The sequence below is a fragment of the Chiloscyllium plagiosum genome, unplaced genomic scaffold, assembly GCF_037043375.1.
Source record: "Chiloscyllium plagiosum isolate Xiang-an unplaced genomic scaffold, Cpla_swu_hap1 HiC_scaffold_25, whole genome shotgun sequence".
Classification (NCBI taxonomy): domain Eukaryota; kingdom Metazoa; phylum Chordata; class Chondrichthyes; order Orectolobiformes; family Hemiscylliidae; genus Chiloscyllium; species Chiloscyllium plagiosum.
In genome coordinates this window covers 14,657,624-14,674,030 of record NW_028270163.1, presented here as the reverse complement: position 1 = coordinate 14,674,030, position 16,407 = coordinate 14,657,624, and the positions used below count along the sequence as shown (strand labels likewise).

Below are 16,407 nucleotides of genomic sequence, written 5' to 3'. Positions count from 1 at the left end.
TTCCAAAGAACAACCCACCCAGACTCACACTGTCCCTGGAACCTTGCATTTCCCATGGCTAATCCACCTAACCTCCACGTGATTCAACTGTGGGAGGAAACCACACAGGCACAGACAGAATATGCAAACTCCACACAGACAGTTGCCCAAGTGTGGAATGGAACCCAGGTCCCTGGCACTGTGAGGCAGCAGAGCTAACTACTGAGCCATCTGCTGCCTTGTTCTTTGAGTGATATTTCATTGCGCTTATTTTGATAATTATGATAAAGGATTGATCCTTGCATAGGCTACTATTTTTTTTTTGGAAAAGATTCTTTTGTGTTTACTCTTTTAAACATAGTATTTTAACCATTTCCTTTCAAATTGAAATATTTCAGGCTAAGAGTGTCTTGGCACATGCTCTACAATCTGCCCGCCATGACTGTGATTTGCTCCGTGAACAATATGAAGAGGAACAGGAAGCAAAGGCTGAGCTCCAGCGTGGCATGTCCAAGGCCAACAGTGAAGTTGCTCAGTGGAGAACAAAATATGAAACTGATGCAATCCAACGCACAGAGGAACTGGAAGAGGCCAAGTAGGTCCATTAAGAGAATTTTAACTTGTGCTTTCTTCGAGTGATGTTTTCGCTGTTTTGGCAACAGTTGAATGGTTGTTATCACCTTCAGGAAAAAACTTGCGCAGCGACTCCAAGATGCTGAGGACAATGTCGAAGCAGTGAATTCTAAATGTGCCTCGTTGGAAAAGACAAAACTGCGCTTGCAAGGTGAAGTGGAAGATCTAATGATTGATGTGGAGAGAGCAAATGCTGCTGCAGCTGCTCTTGATAAGAAGCAGCGAAATTTTGACAAGGTAACATCACAACAGTTGAGTTATTTACAGTCAGTTACATGTAGTTTTGAACAACATGCTCACTGCATTCCTGTGACATCTTAGATCCTGGCAGAATGGAAGCAGAAATATGAAGAGACCCAAACTGACCTGGAGGCAACACAGAAGGAATCCCGTTCTCTAAGCACAGAACTGTTCAAGATGAAGAATGCTTATGAGGAAGCTTTGGATAACCTGGAAACTCTTAAACGAGAGAATAAGAATCTACAGCGTGAGTTCTTCTAAGTGACAGAATGATTTCTGGCAAGCATATAAACATTCAACTTAAATGAAAATTTATTCATAACTTAATTCAAAAACTATTTATTTCTTTAACCAGAGGAGATCTCAGATCTGACTGAAATGATTGGTGAGAATGGAAAGACTATCCATGAGCTGGAAAAGGCCAAAAAATTAGCTGAGCAAGAAAAGGCTGATCTTCAAGCAGCATTGGAAGAGGCTGAGGTTTGTTTGCTGGATTTGACTGGGACTTATTGAATTTTTGTGGAGGCAGAAAATCTTATAACTTTCACTTTTAGCTTGACTCTTCCTTGTACCCATTAATTCAAATATTTTCTGTGCCATAGCCTGTTGGATGTGTGAGCTAGTGATATAAACGTGAGGCAAGTGAGTATCTTGAGACTTTAGATACTGGAGGAACCAGCAATACTGAACCAGGAAGATTTAATGATTGAGAAAGAAATTGAGCAAAGGATTGAGAGGAAATAAGGTGAATTTACTGTTAGATCAGCTATAGAAAGATAAATAAAGAGAGGGAAATGAAATACTAGATCAATGAAAGAGACTGCAAGGATTGGAACAAAATAATTTAAGATTATAATTTGATGGTATGGAAGATTAAAGTTTACTAATCTTTATAAGATGATTAGGGGTTTAGATAGAGTCGACAGTGAGAATCTTTTTCCAAGTATGGAGTCAGCTATTACAAGGGGGCATAGCTTTAAATTAAGGGGGGTAGGTATAGGACAGATGTTAGGGGTAGGTTCTTTACTCAGCGAGTCGTGAGTTCATGGAATGCCCTGCCAGTAGCAGTGGTGGACTCTCCCTCATTATGGGCATTTAAGCGGGCATTGGATAGGCATATGGAGGATAGTGGGCTAATGTAGGTTAGGTGGGCTTGGATCGGCGCAACATCGAGGGCCGAAGGGCCTGTACTGCGCTGTATTCTTCTATGTTCTATGTTCTATAAGTTGATTGCATGTATGAATATGAGTTTGAATACTTTAATTTTTTTGAATTCTTAGTCAAACAGATTGAATGGCACTGAGAATATTTATTACTTCACTAAAAATTATACTGTTAATTGGAAACTCTAACTTTTGGTGGTGACTTTAATAAGCAATAGATTTGCAAACATTGTATCTTGTTAAAATTAAAGAGAAGGCTAAATGTGAGATGCTGTTAGTGCAGAGGAAATGATAGTGTAAAGTAAGTCCACCAATTAGTTCTGGATGTTTGCCACTGTGAGTGATGTGTCTGTTTGGACAGCATTATTAGTTTTAATCAGTTGGATTTTCTGGCCTTCTCTGACCTCTAAGAAAGTTATCACAAGAACTTGCAATGTTTGCACATTTTTTATTCATTACATTCATTACTAAAAGTCAGGTCTCTGCAATACAAGTTTCTTTCCTCACAAGGTCAGCTTGAATGTAACTGAGTCAGGCAGATTTTTCGGAAACCAGGAACAATTCTGCCGTTAGGTAAGGTGAACAATCTCTTGACAGCAAACCAAGAAATGGAAACAACTGAACCCTTTCACTTTTATGTCTTTCAATTTTACAGATCAAAGATAATTGGGATTTAAACATGAAATTAGGATAGAAAACAAAAAGAAAGTTGCAAGAACATTATTATTTTGAAAATATGTGGAATTTCTTAACGAGGAAATTTGCTATTTCACAGCAATGAATTTACTCTACCGGGTTCTATGAGGTTGTCTAGCAGGAACAATGAACTTAATATGGCAGTTACATTTCATTCAACATGGTGTAAACATTTCAACAGCAAAATCAAAAGTGTATGAGTCAAAGTTCTTGTCAGATCAAGTATCTCGAAAAGGTTCAACCTTGGAGAGATCTTAACGGGCTACTCTGCAGTGAAGCAAAGTCTCACTGGCAGTAGTTTTTGGATATTTGTGTCTAACTGCGTATATGTGGACTTCAGAATTTCTTGCTAGTTTCTTGAAGAAGTTATGGCAGCATAGGATGACCATTTGTGATAATGTTACTATTGCAAAATATTGTAACACAAACTCATGGGAATAGTAGAGTTTTGATAAGCTAGTTTTTTTAATATGTTATGATGGCCATTGTAGCCAGACCATTTGCATCTCCACAATTTTTTTCCTCAAACCTTCTTCAAACATTCTTTCATGAGTTCTGAGTCTCACCAAGCAACACCAGCTGTTATTGTCTATCTCTAATTTCCCCCTGAACTCAGTGGCTTGTTTTTAAGCCTCAGACAATTGTGGTGGCTCTGTAGTCACATGAAGGCCTCATCAATAAGGGTAGCTCTCCCTGAAGGGTATTAGTGAGCCAGATAGATCATGACAATCATTTATGATAGTTGCCACAATCACCATTACTGACATTAGTTTTATGTTCCAGATAAGTTTCATATTTCACCAGTTGTTCTGGACTTTAACCCATGTCCTCAGACCCTTATCGTAGGCCTCTGGTTTACTAGCCCAGTGACATTACAAGTACACCACTGTTTCTAGCAGCTGCGGTAATCTATTACCTGATTAAATATTTGATCTTGTCCTGTGTCACATGTTTTAAGGCATCTTTGGAGCATGAAGAAAGCAAAATCCTACGTATTCAGCTGGAATTGACCCAGGTGAAAGCAGAAGTGGACAGGCGGATTGCGGAAAAAGATGAAGAGATTGACCAAATCAAAAGGAATTATCAGCGGACAGTTGACACTATGCAGACTGCTTTGGATGCTGAAATTAGGAGCAGAAATGATGCTTTGAGGATCAAGAAAAAGATGGAGGGAGACCTGAATGAAATGGAAATTCAACTGAATCATGCAAACCGCCAAGCAGCAGATGCTGTAAAACATTTCCGAAACTTGCAAGTCCAGTTCAAGGTACGTGAGGCTTGGTAATAATAAATTAGTGTTAATGAATCGAAGACTTTTATGGTGAATTTTTAATGTTTGTACAAGATTTTCTTTGATTGATCTTTAAAAGCTGTAAAATATGTCCATCTTTAAATTGAGATTACTTATCGCACGCAAAATTCCATTATGTACATAATGTATTGTCAATGGACCACCTAGTTATTTACCTTGCAGGGTTAACTTAAACTAGAAGGTTGCAAGATAAAAATGAAACAATAAACATCAATAATGCCTAATTATACTGATGGCTAGAATTAGATTGTATGTGAGAATTTTTAAAGTACAATTTGTTAATATCAATTACCAATCTTGTTTTAAGGAATGCCAGTTGCATCTTGATGAGGCCCTCCGATGCCAAGATGACCTGAAGGAACAACTGGCCATGGTTGAACGGAGATGCAATTTACAGCTTGCTGAAATTGAAGAAATAAGAGCAGCCCTTGAACAAACAGATAGAGCACGCAAAATTGCTGAGCAGGAATTAATTGATGCAAGTGAACGTGTGCAACTCCTGCACACCCAGGTAAAGTGAAACAACAGAAATCTTTCAGACTGATTTAGCTGTGTGACATTATGGTATGTGGACCATAGTATCTCTGACCAATTATTTCAACAGAATACCAGCCTCATAAACACAAAGAAGAAACTTGAAACTGATATTAGCCAGCTTCAAAGTGAAGTTGAAGATGCTACTCAAGAATCAAGAAATGCAGAAGAGAAAGCAAAGAAAGCCATAACAGATGTAAGGCCCTGTATCAATTTTAATAGTAATTCCATGGTACTCTACTAGATCTCTTTAAGACGCATTTTATCTGTCTGTTAATGCTGATGATATCTCATAATGTCATTACAAGGCTGCTATGATGGCAGAAGAACTGAAAAAGGAACAAGACACCAATGCTCATTTGGAAAGAATGAAAAAGAATCTGGAACAGACTGTGAAAGATCTGCAACTCCGTCTGGATGAGGCAGAGCAGCTGGCTATGAAAGGTGGAAAGAAACAGCTCCAGAAACTGGAGGCGAGGGTATGAAATCTTAAGAATTGTGCAAACTAGACCAGGGCACAATTCATTAGTACTTCCTCTTTATGAATAATGTGATCCTCAAAAGAGAAAATCTTGTAATGCTTCTACTGGAACAAATATAAATGTATTCAGGTATTCTTAGCTTTTTGTTGAAGATTACTTCATTTATATTGTAGGTACGTGAGCTTGAGAATGAACTCGAAGCTGAGCAAAAACGATGTGCAGAGGCAATTAAAGGTTTGCGTAAATTTGAAAGGAAGGTCAAAGAACTCCTGTATCAGGTAGGGACATGTAATTTGAATTAACTTTTAATTTATTTTCTAAATCAAAGATGTTTTTCGTTCCTTTTCTTTAAACCTTTACCTCTTGTTGCAATACAATACCAGAAAGACTAGTCACCCTTCTATAATTCATTCAAGTACTGCAGTCACTTTGTGAGAAATATCAGCCAGTGTGTGTTGACCAGCCATCTATTATGAATAGTAACTTAATTGGCCCAATTCTGATTCACTCGGCATTCTTGCTTCATACCTCCCCAAAACTGAATGGTAACAGGACGCTTTTCCTGATTTTTCTTTTTCAACTAAGGGTAAGCAATGCATCCTGATTGAGATGTAATGCAAAGTGAATTAAAAGATGGAGCCTTCTGATCCCTATGTCAGTTCTACTAGGAACAGTAATTTTACATATTTATGAACTCAAAGATCCTGTATTCGGAAATTGTATTTTGTTTCTCATCAGTTTTCATTCTTCTGAGGGTTTGATTTGATGTGAATATCTGCATATGCTTTGGTACCTCACCAAATTATTATTATTCATGTATATCTCTTGATAGTCTGTCCATGATAGTTGTTTAGTCACAGAGTGCCACAGCAAAGCTTGATACCACCTTCACTGAGCATTAACATGTCCTGACCCATCATTTGCAGACATCAGACATACAGCAGTCCCATGAGAGAGAAGCTAGGCTGATACACTATTCTCAGTCTCTAAACCAAAAACAGTACACTGCTCCACTTCTGTTGCTCTGATCGACTAATGAAAAAGCACATCCTCAAAAGTATGTAAATATAATCTTATACAAGTAAGAATTGCCTTTGGTTGCTTTGCTGGATACAGTCAAACTCTGATAGTTTGTTTGTTTTCTTAATATGTTACTGTACAGAATGGAACTACTTTAGTAACTATATATGTACATAAAGATACCTTTATGAATAAAGTACATTTTTAAATTTAAAAAAGCACAGCTATTCAAACTTAGAATTTTCCTGCTTGGTTTGATTTGCCTCATAGAATGGAACGCTGAGCTGTCAGTAAGTAACTAAGTCGTAAATAATTAAGTTAGTCTGAAAACTTTAAATTGTTTAATACAGACATTTAGCTGGAGAGCTTTACAAATGGTAATGTCATCAGTAAATATTCTCCTTAACTTACTGTTCAAATTCTGTACACAGACTGAAGAAGACAGAAAAAATAATCTGCGACTTCAGGACCTAGTTGACAAACTGCAAATGAAAGTTAAAACCTATAAGAGGCAGTCTGAAGAGGCTGTAAGTAATGCTTATACTTTCAAGCACACAGCTAAGAAAATGTAACATATCTTCATCCACGTGCTTATGCTTGTGGTTTTATCCAAAGCTATTGTTTATTCCATTATGATTATGTAATTAACTGCAAAGAAAGGTTTAAGTCAACATAACATGTATTTGTGTGGCATCATTAACATAGGAAACACCCAATGGTACTTTACAGAGATGACATCAACTATTTTTTTAAACAAAGGGAGTTCTGTGTTACTGACATTTATTGCCAATTCCTAATCACTGGAAAAGCAGTTAAGAGTCATAGAGTCATACAGATGTACAGCACTGAAACAGACTCTTCAGTCCAACTCATCCACACCGACCAGATATCCCAACCTAATCTCGTCCCACTTGTCAGCACCTGGCCCATATCCCTCAAACCCTTCCTATTCATATACCCATCCAGATGCCTGTTAAATGTTGCAATTGTACTAGCCTCCACCACTTCATTGCTTTAACTATATGACACTGAGTTGTATAAACAGGTAATAGGGTGGATGTCCAAGAACATCATCAAAGATGTAGATTTTAAGGATTGTCTTCAAAGGAATACCAAGAAAGGTTTAGGGAGAAAATTTTGAAGTCTCACACTTTAGGATCTGAAGGGCAATTGCCAATGGTGGAGTAATTAAAATCATAATGTATAAGTAGCCTTAATTACAGGAGCAAAGTTGTCTCAGAGATTTTCAGTGCTGCAGGAAATAACAGATATAAGGGGTGGTGAGGCCCTGGAAGACTTTATAACCAGATATGAAGTCTTTAAAACTGAGACATATGTGGAATGGAATCCAGTATCATGAACACAGGAGGACTGGATGTAATGCAAGTTAGGATTTGGGAGCAGAATTATGGATAACCTCAAACTTATGGAACGTAGAAAATGAGAGACCAATCATGAGTGCATTACAAGAGTGAAGTCTAGAGATGACAAAAGCATGGATGAGGTTTTCAGTAGCAGATAATCTGAGGCGAGAACAGGATTGGATAAGGTATTGGAGGTGAAAATTGGGAATCTTTCGGCTGTACATTCATGTGGTTAAAAGCTCACTTTACATCAACTATTAGCTTGTGGTGGGGACTGAAGATAACATATTCCTAATACTTTGTGAAAATTTGTGTTCAACCAGGTATCAGATACACCATGTGATCATTTAGCAACAATGGAGGGATCACAAAGCAGTTGTAATGATAAACAGGGTGGTACCATTGTGTTCCTGACAGGCATTCTGTGACTAAGGGATTAGAAGTGTTTAAGGATAGATGCTTGGAGGCCACCAGATAAATGGAGGTTTGGAAAGTGAAGCCATTCCAAGTGGTTCTCTGGGTACAGTTAGATTCGTAAGAATAGATGCTAAAAGTTTGTGTCCTTGACATTCCAATTAACAGAGATAAAAAATGTAGTACAACTACTTTATATTTTGCTAATAAGATTGCTGTTGCTTGCTTGATAAATATGTTACTTTCAGAACTATAATTGTAATTGCTTATATTTGGCTGGTCACATCTATTCTATCCACCTTTTTCTTCAGGAGGAACAATCCAATGTGCACTTATCTAAATTTAGGAAGGTACAACATGAATTGGAAGAAGCAGAGGAACGTGCTGATATTGCAGAATCCCAGGTCAACAAACTCAGGGCTAAAAGTCGTGATTTTGTAAGCAAGGTAACGTGCACATTGTAAATTCAAACTTAGTGTGGTGATATGTCAAAACATTCAAGCTGGTGGTCAGATTTTGGAAGTAACTAAGTATATAATGATGTTTGCCAATTATTTAGTCTTGCCCCTGCACCTTTCAGCTCAAAAAGTGTTTCCACCAAACTTGCTGTAAATATGAAACAAGTTCAGGTGGGAAAACAAAATGCTGCAATGAAAGAGAACTGAGTCAGTGCAATGATCTCCTCCATTGACCAAATAAATACAGGACATATCAAGAAGCACTCTTCTCTCAGTATCCCTTCCTTCAGGTCGGAGTTCAAGGCCTACCTGTCTCCATGATGACCTATATAATATGTTTGAACATGTGATCGAGAAGGATGTGTCCTGTCTGTGAGACTGAGAAAAAGAATTAAAGGGATGAATTAATTGATAAATCAAGGAAAAGATAAATGGTAGTAAAAATAAAGATCGGATTAAGTGAGAAAGAAATTAAAGTATTAAAGAAACAAACATGTTTAAAATTTGATATTTTTAACATTTTCCCTCTAAAAATCAAAATATTAAAGAAAAGGACTCCATATCTATAATGGCTAATTTTCAATGCCAAAGAGGCGATTGGCCAATAAAACTGTGCTGCGGCTATTAACTATTAATTCTAGCCTTACATAGCTGTAAGGTTTTGTTTCTCTCAATGTACAAGTAAAAGGATCTCATGATGTCCCTACCACTCAGTCAGAAGGCTAGAGTTCAAATCCCACCTGTTCCAGGGGTGTTCATAACATATCTGAACAAGTTGATTAAAAATATCAAGAAACCTAATGACATTCAATGTACATCCGTAGTGTGTTACAGTGTAAGTTAGCATGTTTGAGAAACTGAGAATAGAAAGGTGCAATAAAGTTTGTGACATTTGGATATTTGTATTCAGCTGTATATCTACCCCTTACTTGAAGTAGATTAAACTTTTTAAGTATAAGTAACAGTGAATGCTATTTTGCCAGTAAATTCTTGACTAATAGATATTAAAGTATGAGTATCAGCTATATATTTGTTTATATCAGCCTCTAACTATTGTTTTCAATTTTACTTTACAGAAAGGACTAGAAAGTGAAGAGTGAAGCTGATTCAGAAATTCAGCAGTGATTACAAGAAATCTGCATAATGTGAATTTCTTTGTATTCAATTAAGAACAATAAAATCTTTATTTCCTTGCAAATCTAGAGCTGTTTCATTTGATATTCGCTTATGAATTGTTTTGTTAATCTTTTGAATACATACATTTGGGAAAATTTAGAAATGCATTTCCACAGTTCCTATTTGTTGTAGAAAATGTTAAACAGAGATTTTATTGTTATATCAAATTTAATGAAAATGAGCTTCCTTGATATATTTTATGTACTTTAGGGAAATTCAGGAGTAGGCGTTATAGTTTGTTCAAATTGCATTTATAATATTCCAAGATTGGAGTTTTGTGAAATGGATAACATAAAACCAGTTGTCAGATATTGACTGCGAGCTTTCTATGGGCTTCCAAAAGGACTAGGTAAGCCATACTACCATCTAGAAGGACAAGGGCCGCAGATACATCAAAACACCTGCACCTTCAGGATCCCTTTGCAGCCACTCATGTTATGAAGGGCTTATGCTCGAAACATTGATTCTCCTGCTCCTTGGATGCTGCCTGACCGGCTGTGCTTTTCCAGCACCACACTCAACTCTGATCTCCAGCATCCGCAGTCCTCACTTTCTCCTGAGCCACTCACATCTTGACATGGAATTATATCAGGGTTGTTGGGTCAAAATCCTGGAAGTCCCTCCCTAATAACGTTGTGAGTCTGCCTACAGTACATGGACAACAGCACTTCAAGCGCCTCCTCGAGGGCAGCTAGGGATAGGCAATAAATGCTGGCCCAGACAATGAAGCTCACATTCTACAAGTGATTTAAAAAACTGTAAGAAGAGTTTTTCATTGATTTGATATACTCATCAATGCACAAAGATGTATGAATATCTTAAAACTGCTGGATGTAAGATTTTCTTGTAAGCCAATGCTAAACTATTCTTAGTACATCAGAGTTACCACATTATGCATCACAAATATCATTGTAACAAAATGCAACACACCAACAAATTTGGGATATCAGCACTCGACTAATATTTTCTATCTTTTCTTAAATACACAGAAGGAGAACAGGGATCTACAAGTCATATCTTAAAGTTTACACACCAGCTGATTGACACACCTTTGAACTGTAATAAATTACAGTCTAAACTATCTCAATAGATACACTTAGAGCCATCACCTGAGAATGGCATGCACAATCCTGCAAAATTAGTTAAATACCACAATCAAAGACAAAGTAAGGACAAAATTGGAGTACTCAGTAGTACTTTATTCAGTAACAGAAAATACTCAACAGGTCAGCTATCTGTGATGAAATATTACTTTGAACATCTATACGGTACAATTACGCCCATGAGAAAAGTTAAGAATGTGAGATATATGCAATTAAGTAATAAAATTACAAGTGCAAAGGTAGAATTGTTACGCTGTTAAAGAAGAAGGAGCTTAGTTTTTGGATCATAACTTATACTACAACATGAATAAGTTGCAAGGTTAGAATATGTGTTAGCTTGGTTATATTTAGAGAATGCATTCAGTGAATCATTGACAAATTCTGAGGTTTGAACATGTCGGACATATCGCTAAGTTACGATTATGAAAATTCTTGATCTTCTAGTGCATTGAGCATTGTGGCTGTGATTTTTGACTTCTTCTGGAATGCTTATTTTCTGGGATGCTCATCTTCTGAGATTGTCTGTTGTAGAAAGTTGCAAACATTATTGTCCTCCTCAGTATGTTTCTTAAATCAGCTCAATTATTTAAAGAAGTCAAAGAGAACAAAGGAAAAAGTTTTAATTACAGAAATTATATCCAGACTGCTTTCACTTAGCTAAAGGCTTGTGTATTTGAATGTAGGTTTTGTTTATATGTTGTGAAATTAGTAAAAGATCACTAATTTTGAAAAATGAAACTAAATTGAAAGACTCCAGTAATTGTACATTTTTGTTCGTATTCCAAAAATGGAAGCAATTCATGGCACCTGTGAGAGAGAATGTAAGAGGGTGAGAGGAAGACTTAAAGCCTTTTCATCCTAATTTCAGCTGTCTTTTGTAAAATGCTTGCAATTTTGAATCATATCTAGTAGTCATTTAATTATTTTTATTTTGTTTGTTACAGTTTGAACATGAAAAATTTCAAATGGTTGAAACAGATAAAAAAAAACCAAAAGGCCAAATTATCTTGGAGGAGGTGTTAAGGTCAAATTCGGAAACTTTCTGATTCAACAAATATACCTCCTTTCAAAAGTTCACCGCGGGGCAAAGGTGTTGGGGGAGGTGGCCAGATATCAATTAGAATTATGTTTGTTGTAACGTGTACTCACATGAGTACAGTGGAAACTTTACAAGTCGCCAATTATGGTGCCATCTTAAAGGTGCAGAATCTTAGATACAAAGCAGAAAAATAAAGAAACAAAGTTAAAAAGTTAAACATTCTAGCCAACCGGTTAGAAATTTCACCTCCATTTTTGGGACATTGGTTCTGTCTTGATGATGAATGTAAGGCCCTCAAGCCGTCAGCACTCATTTCTGTTAACCACAAATGAATCCATGCCCCTCACATTCCCCACAGCCCTTCATATTCCCCTTGCCCTCTTCATGCCCCTCCATGCATCCTCTGTATCTGCTCATCCCATATCCACTAATAGAGGGGGAACCAATATCCTGGCAGGGAGATTTGCTAGAGCCACTCAGGAGGGTTTAAACTAGTCTGGCAGAGGGATAGGATTTATAGCAGTAGGGAGACAAAACAGAAGGTTCAGAACTTAATGAGAGCAAGTCAAATAATAAAGGCTGAGTTGATCATCCTCATGCTAGATATGGTAGGTGAAAGCGTGACAGGAAACAAGGCAAGTTTGGTTTAAACTGCGTTTATTTTAATGCAAGAGAACTGACAGGTAAGGCAAATGAATTTGAGGCATGTATGGGTATATGGGACTGGGATATTATAGCTATTAGCTGAAACATAGCTGAGCCAGGACAGGACTGGCAATCCAATGTTCTGGGGTACAGATGCTACTGGAAGGATAGAAGGGTGGGCTAGAGAGGAGGGGGAGTTGCATTTTTGATTAGGAAGAACATCACGGTAGTACTAAGAGAGGACATTCTTGAGGATTCATCCACTGAGTCTACATGTAGAACTGAGAAATAAAATGGGGAGATCATTTTAATAAAATTGTACTATTATCCCTCCAATAGTTAGCGGGAGATGGAGGAGCAAATATGTAAGCAGATCACAGATTGCTGCAAGAATAATAGGATTGTAAAAGCACGGGATTTTAACTTTCCTTACATCAACTGGGACTGCCATAGTGTTAAGGGCTTGGATAGAGAGAAATTTGTTAAATGTAGTCATAAAGAAGTTTTCATGCAATATGTAGATAGCCCTACTGGAGAAGGGGAAAAACTTGACTTCCTCTTGGGAAATAAGGCAGGGTAAGTGATGGAAGTAATAGTGGGGGAGCACTTTAGGACTAGTGACCACAATTCCATTAGATTTATAATACCTATGGAAAAGAATAGATCTGGTCCACAAGTTAAAAGTTTTTATTTTACTTTATTCATTCACAGGATGAGAGCATTGCTGGCCAGGCAGCATTTATTGCCCATCCCTAATTGCCCAGAGGGCAGTTAAGAGTCAACCACATTGCTGTGCATCTGGAGTCACGTGTAGGCCAAACCAGGTAAAGACAACAGGTCTCTTTCCTAAAAGAGAACAGTGAACCAGATGGGTTTTTCCAATAATTGACAATGGATTCATGGTCAGCATTCAACTCTTAATTCCAGATATTTATTGAATTCAAATTCCACCATCTGCCATGGTGGGATTTGAACAGGAACTTTCAAAAGTCGATTGGGGAGGTTGTTTGCATGCAAAGGGACATCTGGTAAGTGAGAGGCTTTCAAAAGTGAGTTCATGAGAGTTCAGGGTCAGCATGTTGTGTTTATGCATGAAGGCTGGCAGGAGTAGGGCATCCTACTGGATGACTAGAGTTGTTGAGGCCCTGCTCAAGAAAAAGGAGGCATATGTCACGTATATACAGCTGTGATCAAGTGAATTCCTTGAGGAGTACAGAGGGTGTCAGAGTACACTTAAGAGAGAAATCAGGAGGACTAAAAGGGGACATGTGATGGTTTTGGCAGATAAAGTAAAGGAAACTCCAGAGATTCTACAAGTACATGAAGGACAAAAGTGTAACTAGGGAGGGAATTGGACCCCTTAAGGATCAACAAGTCCATCTATGCATGGAACCACATGAGGTAGGTGAGATCCTAAATGAATATTTCTTGTGAGTATCTACTGTCAAGAAAGGCATGGATGCTAGGGATATTAGTGAAATAAATAGTGATGACTTGAAGAGAGTTCACAGTGCAGAAGAGGATGTGCTGGAAGTCTTAAAATGCAATAAAGTGGATAAAGTCCCAGGACCTGATGAAATATATCCCAGGGCTTTGTAGGAGACTAGGGAACAAATTGCGAACTCTTTGCAGAGAAATTTGTTTCATCGACAGCCACAGGTGAAGTTTCCGAAGATTGGAAGGTGGCTAATGTTGTGCCCTTATTACAAAAGGCTGAGGGAAATGCCTGGGAACTACAAATAAGTGAACCTAACATCTGTGGAGGATAACATGTTCGAGGGGTTTCTGAGAGACAGGATATACAGGCATTTAGAGAGGCAAGGATTTAGGATGGTCAGCATGGCTTTGTGCATGGGAAATTGTGTCTCACAAATTTGATTGAGTTTTTTGAAGGGGTGACCAAGATGGTGGATGAGGTGCAGTGCAGTAGATATTGTCTACATGAACTTGGTACTGCATGGCAGGTTGTAGAGTAAGGTTAAATCTCATAGGATCCAGGGAAAGCTAGCCAATTGGATACAAAATTGGCTTGACAGTAGAAGACAGAGGGTCTTGGTGGATGGTTATTTTTCAGATTGGAGGCCTGTGACCAATGATGTGCCACAGGCATTGTTGCTGATCTACTGTTATTTGTCATTTACCTAAATGATTTGGATGAGAATTTAGGAGGTATGGTTGGTAAGTTTGTGGATGACACCAAGATTGATGGTAGAGCAGATAGAGAAGAAGGTTATCTGGGAATACAGCGAGAACTTGATCAACTGAGCCAGTGCGCTGAGGAATGGCAGTTGGAGTTTAATTTTGGGTGTGACTAACACAATCAATGATAGGGCCCGGGGGGGGGGGGGGGTTACAGAACAAAGAGATCTAGGGGAATTGGTTCATAGCTCCTTGAAAGTGGAGTCCCACATAGACAGGATGGTGAAGAAGGCTGTCAGCATGATTGCTTTCATCAGTCAGGGCACTGAGTATAGGATTAGGACACTTTGTTGCAGCTGCACAAGACATTGGTAAGGCTACATTTGGAGTACTGCATGAATTAAAAATATTATTAAATTAGAAAGAGTGGAGAAAAAATTTACTAGGATGCTACCTGGACTGGAAGGTTTGAGTTACAGGGAGAAGCTGGCTAGCCTAGGAATTAGAGTCATAGAGATGTACAGCACACAAACAGGCCCCTCTGGTGATGAAGGAGCAGCATTCTGAAAGCTAGTGTTTCCAAATAAACTTGTTGAACTATAACCTGCTGACCAGGTATCCGAAATTAATCTAGTCCCATTTTCCTCTAAACTCTTCCTATTCAAATACCCATCCAGATGCCTTTTAAATGTTGTAAGTGTATCAGCCTCCATCACTTCCTCTGGCAACTCATACAATACACATACCACCTTATTTTTCCCCGAGTCCCTTTTAAATCTTTTCCCTCTCACCTAAACATATGTCCTATAGTTTTGGACTCTTTCACCAGGAAATGACCTTATCGATTCACTCTAGCCATACCCTTCATTATTTTATAAACGTTTATAACGCCACCAATGCTCCAAAGAAATTTAAGAAAGGTGGTAAGGAAAACCAGGGAATTGTAGACCGGTGAGCCTAACATAGGTGGTGGGCAAATTGTTGGAGGAAATCTTAAGAGACAGGATTTACATTATTGGAAAGGCAAGGACTGATTAGGGATAGTCAACATGGCTTTGTGCATGGGACATCAAGTCTCACTAACTTGATTGAGTTTTTTAAAGAAATAACAAAGAGGATTGATGAGGTTTGAGTGGTAGACATGATCTATACCGACTTCGGTAAGGCATTCGACAAGGCTCCTCATGGTAGACTGGTTAGCCAGGTTAGATCTCTTGGAATACAGAGAGAACTAGCCACTTGGATATAGACAACAGGGGGGTGGTGGAGGGTTGCTTTTCAGACTGGAGACCTGTGACCATCGGTGTGTCACAAGGATTGATGATGGGTCCACTGCTTTTCATCATTTATATAAATGATTTGGATGTGAACATAGGAGATACATTTAGTAAGTTTGCAGATAACATCAAAATTGGAGGTGTAATGGACAACAAAGAAGGCTATTTCAGAGTGAAATGGAATTTTGATCAGGTGGGCCAATGGGCTGAGGAGTGGCAGATGGATTTTAATTTTGATAAATGTGAGGTGCTGCATTTTGGAAAGGCAAATCAGGGCAGGACTTATACACTTAATGGTAAGGTCCTGGGAAGTGTTGCTGAACAAAGAGTCATTGAAATGCAGGTTCATAGTTCCTTGAAAGTGGAGTCACAGGTATGAATTAGAATCCCTCCAGTGTGGGAACAGGCCCTTCGGCCCAACAGGTCCACAGTGACCCTCTGAAGAGTAACCCACCCCTACCTTACTAACCTATATTTACCCCTGATTAATGCATCTAACCTACACATCATTGAACATTATGGACAATGTAGCATGGCCACTTCTCCTAACCTGCAAGTCTTTGGATTGTGGGAGGAAGCCAGAGCACCTGGAGAAAACCCACGCAAAGACAGGGAGAATGTGAAAATTCCATACAGACAGTCACCCGAGGCTGGAATCAAACCCGGGTCCCCGGCACTGTGAGGCAGCAGTGCTAACCACTGAGCCACCGTGCAGTAATTGGGATACTGAAGA

The 16,407-nt window shown here is 38.4% G+C and overlaps 1 protein-coding gene across 1 annotated transcript in view; it reads left to right on the top strand.

Annotated features, from left to right (window-relative positions):
- LOC122562022 (uncharacterized) overlaps positions 1-16,407 on the top strand; it is an 81,502-nt gene that overhangs the window by 25,043 nt on the left and 40,052 nt on the right. Inside the window, exons 29-39 of the mRNA XM_088000358.1 lie at positions 378-574; positions 666-849; positions 934-1,099; positions 1,208-1,332; positions 3,670-3,978; positions 4,331-4,534; positions 4,628-4,753; positions 4,866-5,036; positions 5,213-5,317; positions 6,491-6,586; positions 8,149-8,283. Of these exons, the coding sequence (XP_087856484.1) occupies positions 378-574; positions 666-849; positions 934-1,099; positions 1,208-1,332; positions 3,670-3,978; positions 4,331-4,534; positions 4,628-4,753; positions 4,866-5,036; positions 5,213-5,317; positions 6,491-6,586; positions 8,149-8,283 (1,818 nt within the window). The remainder of the gene's footprint in view (positions 1-377; positions 575-665; positions 850-933; positions 1,100-1,207; positions 1,333-3,669; positions 3,979-4,330; positions 4,535-4,627; positions 4,754-4,865; positions 5,037-5,212; positions 5,318-6,490; positions 6,587-8,148; positions 8,284-16,407) is intronic.